At 48.1% G+C, this 17,155-nt stretch overlaps 1 protein-coding gene across 1 annotated transcript in view; it reads left to right on the forward strand.

Moving 5' to 3' along the window:
• Positions 1 to 17,155, forward strand: part of NWD1 (NACHT and WD repeat domain containing 1) — an 86,305-nt gene that overhangs the window by 33,123 nt on the left and 36,027 nt on the right. The window contains exons 7-11 of the mRNA XM_018051352.1: positions 298 to 457; positions 2,536 to 2,653; positions 3,960 to 4,118; positions 11,851 to 12,048; positions 15,036 to 15,158. Coding sequence (XP_017906841.1) covers positions 298 to 457; positions 2,536 to 2,653; positions 3,960 to 4,118; positions 11,851 to 12,048; positions 15,036 to 15,158 — 758 coding nt within the window. The remainder of the gene's footprint in view (positions 1 to 297; positions 458 to 2,535; positions 2,654 to 3,959; positions 4,119 to 11,850; positions 12,049 to 15,035; positions 15,159 to 17,155) is intronic.

Consider the following 17,155-nt stretch of genomic DNA (forward strand, 5'->3'; position numbering starts at 1 on the left):
TTCTTTTTCAGATTCTTTTCCATTATGGATTATTATAAGAAACAATTCCCTGTGCTATGCAGTAGGTCTTGTTATCAAATATTCCTTTTTAAAGTAAAATTACTTAAAGAAAAAGTAAGATGGGCTGATTTAGAGATACATGGTAGGTGACAAGTAGCTCAGGCGGTCAGCTGAGCCAGCAAGCATCTAGAAGGAGTTTCGGATGGACTGATGCTTGGGAACCACTTCCTGGAAGTGGTGGCCAGTCACCACCTCTGAGCCCACCCAGGCCCATCAGCCCACGTCTCCTCTCTGCAGACAGCTGGCCGAGGTGGTCCGAGAGCTCTACCTGTCTGGGCCTGAGAAAGCCAAGAGTCACGGAGTCTTGGCCGACTTCTTCTCAGGGGCCTGGAGCCAGGGCATCAAGAAACTCATCACCCTGCCACTCGTGGGAAAACCCCTGAACCTGGACCGCAAGGTGAGGTGTCCAGGGGCCCCTGCTCCCCACTCTCAGCCTCTGCACTTCTGTGCTGCAAAGCCGGGGCCACGTGCCCGCTACCATTCCTTATTTCCACCCCAGACACACTCTGCCTCCTATCCTTTTCCCACAAAGGACAGAAAGTCCCCAAACATTATCTGAAGGGTGGGGAGCAGCAGATGAGGAATTTATGCTCCACTCACTTTCCAGATGAGAGAACAAAATCACAGCATTTAAAAGCTTGTCTCCAAAGTCATGCCTTGCGGCATCCCAGAATTTAATTCCTCATGCTCTGATTCATCCTGAAACACACCAGTTTCCTCCTTGTTTTGTGTGTGTGTGTGTGTGTGGATGTATGAGAGTGGGCGGGGGGTTGATGTTTTCCTTGTGAATCCCCTCATACAATTCAATTTTCAGTCATTGGTCCTCCCAAAGTGTTACTCATTTTAAAAATAACACTTATTTCATTTCCCACCTAGGAGAGTAGTGCGTAATTGTTGGAGAACACAGGATCAAACAGTAAAATAAAAGCTAGACCCAGAAGTCCCCGCTCTAAAGAGCTGCTCCCAGGCTTCCAGTCACTGTTCACGTATTTCCTCCCAGTCTTTCTTTTGTACTCAGGAGCTCTAAGACTTGGGTCCTTAGCTTACAAGCTGCCACCTCTTTTTTTTCTTTTTTTGCCTTTCAAATACCTCGAGGCCCAGCTCAAATGCCTCTTCCTTCAGTAAGACTTCCATAATTTCCTTTCTTTTGCTTACTTCTTCTTCTTCTTTTTGCCATGCCAACGCAGCTTGTGGGATCTAGTTCCCAAACCAAGGATCACACCCGTGTCCCCTGCAGTGGGAGCGCAGAGTGCCAACCACTGGACTGCCAGGGAATTCCCTTGACTATTTGCTCTTTACTCCATGTGCCCCTCACTCCCCTCACTCCGAGGCAGAGCTCAGACTGGGTATTTCTTTCTTTCTCATCTGCGCTGAGCCTTCGTTGCTGCTAGTGGTCTTTCTCTAGTTGTGCGGCACGGGCTCTAGGCGCACGGGCTCTAGGCGCACGGGCTCTAGGCGCACGGGCTTCGGGAGGTGCAGCGCTTGAGCTCAGCTGCTCCTCTGCGCGTGGGATCTTCCCGGACCAGGGATTGAACCGGTGTTCCCTGAATGGGCAGGCAGATTCTTAACCCTTGGATCACCAGGAAAGTCCAGAACTCAGACTTTTTAAAAGAAGCTTTCAGTTTCAAAGTCATTTTAGATTCACAGACTAGTTGCCACGCATGTAAGAGTTCCCGTGGACACTCTCAGATTCCCCTGCTGTTAACATTTTCCCTAAGCATAGCACAGTGACTAGGGAATACACTTTCAAGTCTTTTATTATAGTTGGACTTTTCTTTTGCATTTTCCCTCCTGGACAGGCAGGCCAGAGGCAGGGCCCGGCCTGATTCTTTCTCCTCTCTGGTTTCTCACAGATGCTCTCCTGTATGCCCAGAACTCCTGCAGGCTCAGCCTCATTGCTTTAGGATGTGGCTTGCCCCCTGCCTGGTCTCATAGCCTCAGGACCTCCCGCTCCAGTCGTCTTCCCCAGCAATGCCTCTGACCATCCGGTCTGATCATGTCTCCCCTCTAATACCTCCCATGACTGGCCCTCTGTCTCCAGTCCAGTCTCGCCAGCCTGATGTTCAGTGCTTTTGTGATCTACTATCAACAACCTCCCTAGTCTCAGCCCAACCACGATCCTTCACTCTGTCTTATAATTCAGCCTTCCCAAACTCTGATGCTGCTCTCTCCCCCGACTGGGCCTTTGCACATGATGCTCCCTTGCTCTGAAACGCCATCATTTCCAATGCATTTCGCCAGACAGGCTCCTACTTACCCTGTGAGACGCAGTTTCAATGCCCCTTGGATTCCTGGAGCCCCAGACCCCTCCTGTCCCAGCCCAGCCTGTGTGTGGGTATGTGTGGGTGTCCCCATCTGATATCCTGTCACTGTCCCTCCAGCGTCACCTGATACCCGGCCTGGCCCATGTTTGTGGGGTGAATGAATGAGACTGTGTCTCAGTGGCCTGGCTGCCAGCTCTCTCCTCCCCTGCAGGTGGCCCCTCAGCCCCTGTGGTTCTCCGACACGGTTGCAAACCTGAGGAAGCTGAAGGAGTTACCCTACCACTTGGTCCACGCGGGCCGTATAGAGGAGCTGAAGCAGGAGGTGCTGGGTAAGGTCTCGGAGGGGCTTGCGTGGGTCCCTGACCCTCTGGTGCTCCCACTTTCCGGAGCCTGACAAGGTGAGGGTGAAGGTTAGAATCTCTGGCTCCTTTTAAGGCGCTAGTTCTCACCAGGGGCGGTTCTGCACCATCACTGCCCCGAGATACACACACACCAAGGTGATGTCTGGAGATATTTTGGTTGCAGCTGGCATCTAGGGCTAGTTGATAGCACAGAGGATGAGAAACTGCCTTAGAATGAGAGAAACCCTGTCTACCTATCTGTCAATCCATCACCTACCATCTCTATTTATCTACCATATACGGCTGTCTATCTAGTATCTATCACCTATCTATCTGCTGCTGCTGCTGCTAAGTTGCTCAGTCGTGTCTGACTCTGTGCGACCCCATAGACGGCAACCCACCGCGCTCCCCCGTCCCTGGGATTTTCCAGGCAAGAATGCTGGAGAGGGTTGCCATTGCCTTCCCCGCCTATCTGTCTGCATCTATCTATAATCTGCCATATCTATCATGTCTTTCTATATATAAAAATATGAAATCTCATCTAACATGTATCTCCTTCCACCATCTGTATCTATCATCTTTATATTTATCTATCCAGTATCTATCATAACTATCTATCTACCTACCAACCTACCTAAATTTCTATCTGTCTACCATTTATATCTCTATCATCTTTATTTCTATCTATCCATCCATCTATCTATTTGCCTATCAATGTACTATTTGTGTGTGCGTGTGTGTGTGTGTGTGTGTGTGTGTGTGCTCAGTGCTCAGGTGTGTCTGACTCTTTGCAGCACCATGGATTATAGCCCAACAGGCTCCTCTGTTCATGGAATTTTCCAGGCAGGAATACTGGAGCAGGTTGCCATTTCCTACTCCAGGGGATCTACCCGACCATCTACCGTCTATGGCTGTCTATCTCTCTGTCCATCATCTATCCTTCCATCCATCTTTCTGTTTATCTACCCATCTCTCTCTCTCCCCATCCATCCATCCATGTCTTCATTCCTATCATTCTCAACCAGGGACGACTCTGCTTCCCGAGGGGCACTTGACAATATGCATGCTTCCAACTGTCGTCACTCGGGAGGTGTCACTGGCATCTAGTGGGTGGAGACCAGGGACACTGTTCTCCACTCCCGACCTGATGGCCCCGCCACAGAATACGACCCAGCCCCAAATGTCAGTGAGGCTGAGAGTGAGAACCTCAGAGAAACGAGGAGGTGAGACCCCACCTCCCAGGGTGCGCTGGAAGAAGCTGCAGGCTCCCCATAGCACCCCCTTCTGCCCACAGGCAGCATGACCTGGATTTGCTGCCGGGGCCTCTCTGGGGGCATCGAGGGTCTGCTGGAAGACTTTGACCTGTGTGCCCCGCACATGGACTGTCCTGAGGTCAGCCTGGTCCGGGAAGCTCTCCAGCTGTGCCGCCCAGCAGTGGAGCTCCGAGGCATGGGTGAGTGGTGCGGAGACGGCGGGATGGGGGAGGTGTGGTCCACTCTGCACTGACCTCTAGAAGCCCAGTCTCCTCACTGAGCACTCACACACCTTTCCTGTTACAGCTGAGGGGTTTCTCCTAGCTCCAGCTTCTAGAACTTTGAATTGAATCTCGGAGAGTTTAGGAGTAAAAACTACCAAGGCAGAGCCCTTCTTCTCACCTCAGCCCAGCAATTTATTTTATTTAAAAATTTTTTTAAGTTTATTTTTATTGTTTTGGCCTTGCCAGGCAGCCTGTGGGATCTTAGTTCCTAGACCAGGGATCAAACCCAGGCCCTCAGCGGTGAGATCACAGAGTCCTAACCACTGGGCTGCCAGGGAATTCCTCCAGCATCTTGTTCTAGAAAGGGCCACATAGGAAATATTTTAGGCAAAATCAAGGAAAGTATGTTGATGCTTAGTATAGACAGATAGTGTTCAGTCGTATCTGACTCTTTGCAACCCCATAGACCGTAACCCACCAGGCTCCTCTGTCTATGGGATTTCCCAGGCAAGGATACTGGAGTGGGTAGCCGTTTCCTACTCCAGGGGATCTTCCGGACCCAGGGATCGAACCTGCAGGTTCTTTACCACTAGCGCCACCTGGGAAGCCCATGACACTTAATATAACAGGGGAGAAAACGTTCCCATTGATTTTTTTTTTTTAATGTGTGAAACTCATAGAATGATAGTAACTGAGCACAGCTTTTTGTAAGTTACTCATGAGAAAGTAGGGGAAGTCTTGATCAGGCAGAGAACATTCAGGGCTCAGCTGGGGTTCAAAGTTGGCATTTTCTGTCGTCCCACTAATAACACGTATCAGTTTAAAGACATCAATGGTTTTACAAAAGCCATTCCTAGCTCTCAGGGACAGGCATTGAGCAGGGTTTGGCCCCTGCTGTGGCCTGGAGTTTGAAGGATCCCTTGTGTCCTCAGGTGATACTCTGTCCAGGATGGAATTTTGTTTGTTTGTATTTTTTTTAAAGTGTGGCAAAATGCCCATAACATAAAATGAACCATTTTAATTGTCCAGGTCAGCAGCATTAAGTCCATTCACACACCGTTGCACGACCATCAACCCCATTCGTCTTCGTAACTTGTGCGTCCTCTCAAACTGAACCTCCGTCCTCATGAAACACTCGCTCCTTTTTCCCCCTCCCTAAGCCCCTGGCACGCACCCTTCTACTTTCCCTCTCTAGGAATTTGACCATTCTAGGGACCCCATGTAAGTGGACTCATGCGATAATTTTCCTTTTTGTGACTGACTTATTTCATTAACATAAAGTCCTCAGTTCATCCATGTCAGAATATCCTTCCTTCTTAAGGCTGAGTAATGTTCCATTGTGTGCGCGTGTGTGCTAAGTCACTTCGGCTGTGTCTCACTCTTTGTGGCCCTATGGACTGTAGCCTGCCAGCCTCCTCTGTCCATGGGATTCTCCAGGCAAGAATGCTGGAGTGGATTGCCATGCCCTCCTCCAGGGGATCTTCCTGACCTAGGGATCCAACCTGCGTCTCTGGTGTTCCATTGTGTTCAGTTCAGTTCAGTCACTCAGTCTGGTCCAACTTTGCGATCCCATGGACTGTAGCACGCCAGGCTTCCCTGTCCATCACCATCTCCTGGAGTTTGCTCAGACTCATGTCCATCGAGTCAGTGATGTCATCCAACCATCTCATCCTCTGTCACTGCTGCGACGATGGGGATACAAATATCTTCATGAAACCCTGCTTTCTGTTCTTTTGGATATATACCTGGATGTGGAATTGCTCAGTCATTTGGTAATTTTGTGTTTAATTTCTGAGGAACTGCCAGATCTTTTCCCATACTGGCTGTGCCATTTTACCTTCCTACCAACAGCACATAAAGGTGCTAGTTTCCCTATATCCTCTACAACACTTGTTAGTTTCTGATTAAAAAAAAAATAGCCATCCTATTGAGTGTGAAGTGGCCGGGATGTGTTTTTTCCTTTCCCCTGCTGCGTTCGGTCTTAGCTGTGGCATTCAGGATCTCTGCTGTAGCTCGAGGGCTTCTCTCTAGGTGCATTGCACGGGCTCGGTAGTTGTGGCACACGGGCTTAGCTGCCACACGGCACGTGGGATCTTATGTCCACAACCAGGGATCGAACCTGAGTCCTGTCCTGTGCATTGCAAGCAGGATTCTTAACCCCTGGACCACCAGGGAAGTCCCCATGATGGTTTTGATCATGCATTTCCCAACTGGATTTTTTGTTTGTTTTCGTCTGGCCACACCGCATAGTTTATGGGATCTTGGTTCCCCAACCATGGATACCTTGGCCCTTGCACTGAAAGCGCCAAGTCCTAACCACTGGACCACCATCCCAGTTGGTTTTGATCTGAGGGTTTTTACAAGTGACTTTATAAGGATGCTTAATTCCCATATTCCTTCCTTGCTTCATTCATACCTGACAACTGTTGCTTGTCTGAGAAGCCTACTGAGGCTGGACACCCCTGGCCCCTCACACCCTGCATATCCATTGCTACATGCTACTTCCACATATCTTAACTCTTTAGTTATTATTTTCTCTGAGTTTCTTTTGCATCCTCTATCTGCCTCTATGCTATGCTAAGTTGCTTCAGTCATGTCTGACTCTTTGCACCCCTATAGGCTGTAGCCTGCCAGGCTCCTCTGTCCTTGGGATTCTCCAGGTAAGAGTCTGTCTGTCCCTGCTCCCTGCCAAATGTCCACCCCTATCACATAGATCAGTCCATGTACATGGATCTTGGTCCCGCCACGTTGATTTAAATCTGGGTTCTGGCGTTTACTGGCAGTGTGACCGTCACGTCCCTTACTACCTCGTCCCCTCCCTTACTCTCACCCCTTCCCTTGCCTTGCAGCCTTCAGTTTCCCCATCTGCAAAATGAGGGGTGTTGGTGAACCCTCCCCTCTAGGGCTTCTGGGAACAGTTTGCAAGTCAATTCATGCAGAGCCTGTCCCCATGGTGCCTTCTGAGGATCCTTTTACTGTCAGGTGACAGCACTGATGTTGTTGACCTGAAAGGCCTTGGAGGGGCCACTTCTGCCCCGAGCCTCTGCTTTCGCCATCTGCAAAATGTTGAATAGCGCTAAGGTGGTGTCTAGGACCCCACCCAAGTGGATGACGCTTTTGCCTTCTTCTTGCATTTATGCTCACCAGATGTTTTATACCTCAAAGGGAGTGATTTTCCAGGAAAATACCCTTGGGCCAGTTTAGGAAAAGATTTCAAAGCCCAAATCACAGTATGTTCTTTGCAGCGCTCCTTGACTGACCACCTGTGGCTGCCCAGCACAAGGAGAAGGTGTAGAGAGACATGCTGCCACCAGATGGTGCAGCTGAGCAACCGTGCACTCTCAGGACATTTCAGTGCTTTCCAGCAAGCTCCTAGAAACCAGTCCTATTATGGATTTCCCCCGGTGCCTCCGGCTCCAGGATGACTTGGCATGGTGCCATTCCTGTTTGTTTTAATTTGAAAGACTGATATTTTGTTCATCATGGACCTGGGGGCATGCTTTTGATTTTCTTAAAAAAATATTGCATTAAAATAGTGTTTCTCTTGACAGTTAAGTTTGTTAGCACCACTTTAACTGCTACACCCATGGTGAGTGGGACACTTGCACCTGCCCCTGGCCTCACCCCATTTCACCCACCAGCAAACCCGGGCACAGGGCATGGCCACCATGCCCCAGGCCCCGCAGTTCGTGTGACCTGGTGTAAGCTGCCGAACCTCGTGCGTGTGTGCTAAGTTGCTCAGTCATGTCCAGCTCTTTCGCAACCCCATGGGCTGTAGGCCGCCAGGCTCCTCTGTCCTTGGGAATTCTCCAGGCAAGAATGCACAAGTGGGTTGCTGCTTCTGAACCTCACCATGCCTCAGTTTTCCGCATTATACACTTGGGCTGATAGTGATGATACATCTAAACTGCCCCCTCCCCAAGATGTAGTTACTTTTAAAATATATATTTATTTATTTAGCTGCATCAGGTCTCAGTTGCTGTACACAGGCTCTCTAACTGGCGTGCAGTCTCAGTAGCTGCCGCACACAGGCTCTCTAGTTGTGGTCTATGGGCTCTAGAGCACGAGAGTTCAGTAGTTGTGGTACAAGGGCTGAGTTGCTTTGAGGCATGTGAGATCTGAGTCCCCCAACCAGAGATGGAACCTATGTTCTGTCCTGTTCATTGAAGATTCTTAACCACTAGACCACTAGTTCAGTCCAGTTCAGTTGCTCAGTCGTGTCCGACTCTTTGCGACCCCATGAACTGCAGCACGCCAGGCCTCCCTGTCCATCACCAACTCCCAGAGTCCACCCAAACCCATGTCCATTGAGTCGGTGATGCCATCCAGCTATCTCATCCTCTGTTGCCCCCTTCTCCTCTCGCCCTCAATCTTTCCCAACATCAGGGTCTTTTCAAATGAGTCAGCTCTTTGCATGAGGTGGCCAAAGTATCGGAGCTTTAGTATCAGTCTTTCCAAAGAACACCCAGAACTGATCTCCTTTAGGATGGACTAGTTGGATCTCCTTGCAGTCCAAGGGACTCTCAAGAGTCTTCTCCAACACCACAGTTCAAAAGCATCAATTCTTCGGCGCTCAGCTTTCTTCACAGTCCAACTCTCACATCCATACATGACCATAGGAAAAACCATAGCCTTGACTAGACAGACCTTTGTTGGCAAAGTAAGGTCTCTGCTTTTGAATATGCTATCTAAGTTGGTTATAACTTTCCTTCCAAGGAGTAAGCATCTTAATTTCATGGCTGCAATCACCATCTTCAGTGACTTTGGAGCCCCCCAAAATAAAGTCTGATACTGTTTTCACTGTTTCCTCATCTATTTCCCATGAAATGATGGGACCGGATGCCATGATCTTCGTTTTCTGAATGTTGAGCTTTAAGCCAACTTTTTCACTCCTCTTTCACTTTCATCAAGAGGCTTTTTAGTTCTTCTTCACTTTCTGCCATAAGGGTGGTGTCATCTGCATATCTGAGGTGATTGATATTTCTCCCGGCAATCTTGATTCCAGCTTGTGCTTCTTCCAGCCCCGCGTTTCTCGTGATGTACTCTGCATAGAAGTTAAATAAGCAGGGTGACAATATACAGCCTTGATGTACTCCTTTTCCTATTTGGAACCAGTCTGTTGTTCCATGTCCAGTTCTAACTGTTGCTTCCTGACCTGCATACAGGTTTCTCAAGAGACAGGTCAGGTGGTCTGGTAATCCCGTCTGTTTCAGAATTTTCCACAGTTTATTGTGATTCACAGAGTCAAAGGCTTTGGCATAGTCAATAAAGCAGAAGTAGATATTTTTCTGGAACTCTCTTGCTTTTTCGACGATCCAGCGGATGTTGGCAATTTGATCTCTGGTTCCTCTGCCTTTTCTAAAACCAGCTTGAACATCTGGAAGTTCACGGTTCACATATTGCTGAAGCCTGGCTTGGAGAATTTTGAGCATTACTTTACTAGCATGTGAGATGAGTGCAATTGTGCAGTAGTTTGAGCATTCTTTGGTATTGCCTTTTTTTTTGGAATTGGAATGAAAACTGACCTTTTCCAGTCCTGTGGCCACTGCTGAGTTTTCCAAATTTGCTGGCATATTGAGTGCAGCACTTTCACAGCATCATCTTTCAGGATTTGAAATAGGTCAACTGGAATTCCATCACCTCCACTAGCTTTGTTCGTAGCGATGCTTTCTAAGGCCCACTTAGATGGCTGGCTCTAGGTGAGTGATCACACCATCGTGATTATCTGGGTCGTGAAGATCTTTTTTGTACAGTTCTTCTGTGAATTCTTGCCACCTCTTCTTAGTATCTTCTGCTTCTGATAGGTCCATACCATTTCTGTCTTTTATCGAGCCCATCTTTGCATGAAATGTTCCCTTGGTATCTCTAATTTTCTTGAAGAGATCTCTAGTCTTTCCCATTATGTTGCTTTCCTCTATTTCTTTGCATTGATCGCTGAGGAAGGCTTTCTTATCTCTCCTTGCTATTCTTTATGAGCCAGTAATTCCATTCCAGGGTAAACAAAACAAAACGAAAACACTGAAAGATACGTGAGCCCCCATGATCATAGCAGCATTATTAGCAATTGCCCAGATATGAAGGAAACCTAAGATGTCCGTGGACAGATGAATGAATAAAGAATATTTGCTACATGTATTCAATGGACTAGTACTCAGTCATAAAAAAGAATGAAAATTTGCCATTTGCAGCAACATGGATGGACTTATACGGGACTGTGCTAAATGAAATAAACCAGACAGAGAAAGACAAATACTGTATATCGCATACATAGAATCTAACAAATAGAACCAACTAGTGAATATAATAAAAAAGGAGCATACTCACAAGAATAAGCTGGTGGTTAGCAGCGGGCGAGGGAATTGTGACGTGAAAGTCACTCAGCCGTGTCTGACTCTTTGCGACCCCATTGGCTATACAGTTCATGGGATTCTCCGGGCCAGAATACTGGAGTGGTGTTCTCCAGAAGCTGCTTCCTTCTCTAGGGGATCCTCCCAACCCAGGGATCAAACACAGATCTCCTGCATTGCTCGTGGATTCTTTACCAGCTGAGCCACTAGGGAAGGCCTTGAGGGAATGGACGGGGCAAAATAGGCGTGGGGGAGTAAGATAGTCTACAAAGATGTATTGTACAACATGGGTAATATAGCTAATATCTTGTAATAAGTGTAAACAGAATGTAACCTTTTTAAATTGCATAAAAAATTAAAAATAAAAAAAGAGAAATTGAGGACTTCCCTGGTAGTACAGTGGATAAGAATCCTCCTGCCAACGCAGGGCACATGCTTTCAGTCCCTGGTCCGGGAAGATCCCACGTGCCACAGAGCAGCTAATCCCACGAACCGCAACTTCTGTAGCCCTGGCACCCGGAGACTGTGCTCTGCGACAAGAGAACCACCACGATGAGAAGCCTGTGCACCGCAGCGAAGAGTCGCCCCTGTTTGCTGCAACTAGAGAAAGCCCACAGCAACCAAGACCCAGTGCAGCCAAAATAAAGAAATAAATGTTTTAAATAATAAAACAAGGAAGTTGAAGTGACGTGGCCACAAGCCAAAGATGCCTGGAGCCCCCAGAATCTGAAAGAGGCGGGGAAGGATGCTCCCCCAAAACCTCTGGAGGGAGCACAGCCTTGGCCACACCTTGATTTCAGACTTCTGGCCCCCAGAACTGTGACAGAAGAAGGTTCTGTTGTTTGAAGCCCCCCAAAGTTTTCTTGTTTACAGCAGCCACAGGACACTAACCCACTCGGTAACTACGAACTGCTGGTGAAATGATCCTACACATTGGTTGGGTGCCTGGGTTTCCCTGTTGGCTCAGACGGTAAAGAATCTGCCTGCAATGTAGGAGACCGGGGTTCAATCCCTGGGTCAGGAAGATCCCCTGGGGAAGGGAATGACTACCCACTCCAGGGTTCTTGCTTGGAGAATTCCAAGGACAGAGGAGCCTGGTGGGCTACAGTCCATGGGGTCACAAAGAGTAGGACACGACTGAGTGACTAACACACTTGGGATTCAGAACACAGCCATGAGCAAGACAGGCATTGTCTTTGTTCTCAGGAAACCCAAGGTCTAGGGTGTGAGGTGGGGATCCTCCTGGGGCACTTAAAGTAGGGGCGAGTGGGTGGAGAGAACAGAAAAGGAGGCAGAAGCGGGGAGGGCTCCAGCTGGGGCAGCAGTGCCCCTCCCCTCAACAAGTGTCCCCTCTGTTGCAGAGAGAAGCATCCTGTGCACAGAACTCCTGGCCAGACTCCATTTCTTCACCACTTCACATCCCGGGCTGGTGGGACAGCTGTGCCAACAGGCACAGAGCTGGCTCCGGATGTGCCCACAGCCTGTGCTGGTGCCCCTCGGAGGATTCCTCCCGCCGCCTGGAGGGCCCCTGCGGGCAACCCTCACCGGCTGTCACAAAGGTGGGTCTCCCCAGCGCAGTCCCTGTCCGTCTGGGGGCAGTGGATGCAGGTATTTCAGGCTGCTCTCTGGGGCTCCCCTCTGCCAGTTGGGAAGCCCCAAGGGTGCCAGCTGGGCCTGGCCTGCTGTCTCATGCTGACTTGACTCCATCTGTCGCCCAGGGACTGTAGACGGCTAGTGTAAATACTGCTACTGAGCCCAGAGCAAGCGGATGCTGACTGCCTCTGGGGTCTCGTCACTCAGAGGTCGGTGCCCATCTTACCACAGCGTCTGTGATTTTACAGCCTCAAGCGAGCAAGTTTGGAAACTAGAGACTGGCTCCTGACTGGCCCCGGAGAGGCTGGTGGGACTTTTATGTTCTCCACGGGACACCAGAATGTCAGAGGATGAGCGGATTCCGTCCTGTCCCTCCGTCACCCACCTTTCCATCCATCCACCCAGCATCCCTCTCATCCGTCCATCTGTCTGTCTTTTCATCTGTCCAAACCCCCTCCCTCCCTCCCTCCCTCCCTTCCAACCAGTCAGCTATCCATCTGTCTTTCCATCCCTCCATCCCTCCACCCGCCCTTCCTCCCTCTCATCCGTCCATCTGTATGTCCTTCCATCCTTCCTTCCCTTCTTTCTTCTTCCTTTCCCACCATCCACCCACCCACACACCCACCCACCCACCCGCCATCGGTTATCCATATTTCCAGGAGTCATCCTTCCCGTCACCATTCTATCCACACCACTTACCTTCCATTTTCCCCAGATTGCCACCTTCTATTTGCTCAAATACCCCTCCTCCCATCCAGACACTCAGCCATTCATCAGCTCACCCGCCCATCTGTCAAATTCATCTGCCCTTCTACCACCCATCCGTTCTCTAACCCACTCACCCAGCCAGCCGTCTATCCGTCCACTTACCCACCAGCCCACCACCGCTCATCCATCCCTTTATCTGCCCACCCGCAGTCTCACATTAATCACGAGGCTACTAATACAAGTAGCTTGTTGTTCAAATACCAGACATTATAACTTGTGCCTTTTCTATGCCACAGAGTCTTGTAGGGAAAGCTACATTCTCAAGGCACAGAGCTTCAAAAATAGAAATTCTAAGAGACACTTGATACAATGCATGGAAAAAAAATGATTTAGGGACAGCTACTGTGTTGAGAAGGATTGTAAGACTGAGTCTAACAGGAAAGAATGTACATTTATTATGATACTGATTCTGACGCTGTAGCAAAAGCCAACATAGCAATGGCTAAAATAAAAAAGAGCTTCCTTTCTCTCAGACGCGACGGTCCATGCATAAATGAAGGTAATATGGTGTCTCCAGGTTGTCAGGGGCTCAGACCTTTCCAAACTTGCTGCTCTGCCATTTTCAATGTGAGGTTTCCATTTAATGGCCTAAAATGGCTGCTCCAGCCCCTGCCATCACAGTAGCATTCCAGCCAGGGGGGAGAGGGAAGAAGTAGATGGCAGTCCCCTTCCCTTCAAGGACACAGCCTGAAGCAGAACTTACCACTTTTGCTCCTGTTTCACTGGTGAGAACATGGCCATCTTGACTATAAGGGAGCCTGGGAAATAAGGTCTTAGTCTGGGTAACTAAATACTCAGCGAAACCTGCAGGCTGTGGATTTTATTACTAAAAGAAGCATGATATCAGTAGAATGGCTCCTGTAGGGGGCGGGGCAGATCAGAGTGTGGGGATTGATTGGTGAGGTCTGTCAAAGCATAGGGAAAGGCAGTCACAACTCAGAAGTTTTTTTGGTTTTTCTCATCTCGGTAGGAAAATGTTTTGTGTTTCAGACCCACTGTGCCAGTTGCGTGCGCTCTGGTCCTGTTGCCAGGTGGCGCTAGTGGTAAAGACTCTGCCTGCCAGTGCAGGGACATAAGAAACGTGGGTTCGGTCCCTGGGCCGGGAAGATCCCCTGGAGGAGGGCATGGCAATCCACTCCAGTATTCTTGCCTGGAGAATCCCATGGACAGAGAAGCCTGGTGGGCTATAGTCCACAGGGTCGCAAAGAGTCGGACACAACTGAAGCAATTTAACACATACACACACACACACATGACACGTTGAGGTTGAGAAACTTCCTACCCACTCCGGGCTTCAGTTTCTTCACTTTTATTTATTTATGGACGTACCATGTGGCTTGGAGGATCTCCGTTTCCGAACTAGGGATTGAACCCGAATCCTCGGCAATGAAAGTGTGGAGTCCTAACCACTGGGCCCCCAAGGAATTCCCAGTTTCTTCGTTTTTAAGATGAAAAGTTTGAGTTCACATTTCCAAGGTGATACAGTTCGTGAGTGATCACAAATTTAAAAAACAAAGAAAGGAAGGAAAGAAAAGGAAAATCCCACCTCCTCATATCCTGTCCCAGTGAGGTGCAGACACAATCCTGGATCCTCAGACCTGGACTGGGTCTGACTTTAACACCTCCCCCACCGCCTTGGCTTTCCCGGTGGCTCAGCAGTAAAGAACCCGCCTGCCCATACAGGAGACACGAGAGACGCGGGTTTGACCCGTGGGTGGGGAAGATTCCCCTGGGAAAGGGCATGGCAACCCACTCCAGTATTCTTGCCTGGAGAATCCCATGGACAGAGGAGCCTGGTGGGCCACAGTCCATGGGGACAGAGTCGGACACAACTGAGTGACTGAGCACATGGACAGCCCAGTTGTAACAACCAGAAATTTCTCCAGACATCGCCCAGTGTGCCCTGGGTGTGTGGGGCAGAATCGCCCCTGGGCAGGAGGCGCTGAACTAGAGACACTTTTGACTGAACAGTGGTTTGGTCCATCCTCCCGCCTCAGAGCAGCTCAGAGTCTGCATCTGGCCTCTTGACATGGCTGGCTTTGAAATCCCAGCTCTGCTACCTCCAGATGTGTCACCTTGGACCAGGAACTGACTCTGGGCCTCAACTTCCTTATCTGCGAAGTGGGGGGAGTGTTTCATGGCTGAGAACTCAGACCCATGAGCTCTCATTTCTGTGTGGCTGCAGGCATCACTGTCATGGCATGGAGCCTGGAAGAGAAGCTGCTGCTGGTTGGCACACAGGAGGGCATGGTGGCTGTGTGGGACATGGAGGAACAGCAGGTGGTCCACATCCTACCTGGACACACAGGTGAGGCTTGGAAAATGGGGCTGACGATCAGGCTCCTCTTAGAGTCCTACATTGATCAGTCAGTTGCCAGGGTCCATTTACCACCAACTCACTTCTCTGTGTCAAAACTGTGATCTTTGTTCCTGCATCAGCTAGCTACAGCCGTGTAACAAAACACCCCAAACAAGAATGCAAATCAGAACAGCCACTATGGAGAACAGTAAGGAGGTTCCTCAAAAGACTAAAGATTGTTGCCATATGATCCAGCAATCCTATACCTGGGCATATGTTTGTACTATAATTTGAAAAGATACCTGCAAGATGTCCATAGCAACAGTATTTAAAATAGCCAAGACTTAGAAGCAACCATCAATGGATTGATAGATAAAGATGTAAGATATATAATATATATGAATATTAGCCACAAAAAGAATGAAATAATGCCATTTTCAGCCACACAGATGGACCTAGAGATGATCACACTAAGTAAGTCAGAAAAAGACAAATTCCATATTGTATCACTCATATGCAGAATCTAAAATATGATGCAAATGAACTTATCTACAAAACAGAAACAGACTCAGCAAAAGAACAGACTTGTGGTTGCCAAGGGTGGAGGATTGGGAAGGGATGGATGGGAATTTGGGGTGAGGAGATGCAAACGTGTGTGTATAGAAGGGATAAACAGCAAGATTCTATTCTGTAGCATAGGAACTCTATCCAATGTCCTGTGATAAACCATAACGGAAAAGAATACAAAAAAGGAAAATGCAAAATCAAAATTACCCCAAACACAGTAGCTTCAAACAATAGCTGCTTATTTAGTGCACCTCTGTGAGTGGGCACTTCCCTGGTGCCTCAAACGGTAAAAAATCTGCCTGCAATGCAGGAGACCTGGGTTTGATCCCCAGGTCAGGAAGATTCCCTGGAAAAGGGAATGGCTCCCCACTCCAGTAGAATCCCATGGACAGAGGGGCCTGATGGGGCTACAGTCCATGGGGTTGCAAAGAGTCGGGCACGACTGAGCAACTGACACACACGGTGTGAGTGGGCACTGCAGCCCCGTGGCAAACACTAATGTGCTTTCTGAGGCTATAGGTTTGTGCTTTCTGGACATTTCTTATAAATGAAATTGTATACTATGCGATCTTTTGCATCAGTTTTCTTTCAGTCCACATAGTAAGTTTGCAGTTCATTTGTATTACAAGTATAGATAGTTTGTTCATTTCCATTGCTGAATCGTATTCCCTTGTATGCAAGCAATGGGTTTTCAACCATTCATCACTTGAAGGACATTTATACTGTTCCCAATTTGGGGCTGTTGTGAATAATGCTACTCTGATTCATTATGTCTTCATCTTTATATGTTTAGATTCACTAAAAAATTTCATTTATCTTAATAGATCATGCATGTTTCAGAATTTATTAAATTTTTAACATTATTTAAACACTTTGTGGCTATTTAGGCTATTTCTAGTTATCTGCTATTTGGATAATACTGGGATGAATCTATTTTAACTCTTGGTCAGTATTTTTTTCATTCTGTTGAATATTTCCAGAGAGTGGCACTCTTGACTTGGAAGGTATGACCATTCCTATAGGTTTTGAGAAGTGGCATCATATTGCTTTCCAAACAGGCTGCAACAGATTAAAACACTCCCTAACCCCAAAGTTCCCAGCATTAGATACTTTAATTTTATACTTTTTGTCTAAGGGGTTGCAGTGGAGTAGGTACTGATTGAGTATTGACAAATGAGTCTCTTTATTTTATTATTTTCATCCGGATGGCTATTTTCCCAGAGGATGATTCAATCTCTGTACAGTATCTGACTCATGGTGACCTTAATTCATTTTTTAAAGTCTTCAAATTCTTATCATCTATAATCAGAAAAACTCAGTAATCAATTTACTGAAAAAACCGAAAACACTGCGTGTATGTGTGTGTGTTAGTTGTTCAGTCATGTCCAGCTTTTTGCGACCCCTGTACGGTATGGAATTCTCCAGGCAAGAATACTGGA

This window comes from Capra hircus, chromosome 7 (genome assembly GCF_001704415.2).
Source record: "Capra hircus breed San Clemente chromosome 7, ASM170441v1, whole genome shotgun sequence".
NCBI lineage: Eukaryota > Metazoa > Chordata > Mammalia > Artiodactyla > Bovidae > Capra > Capra hircus.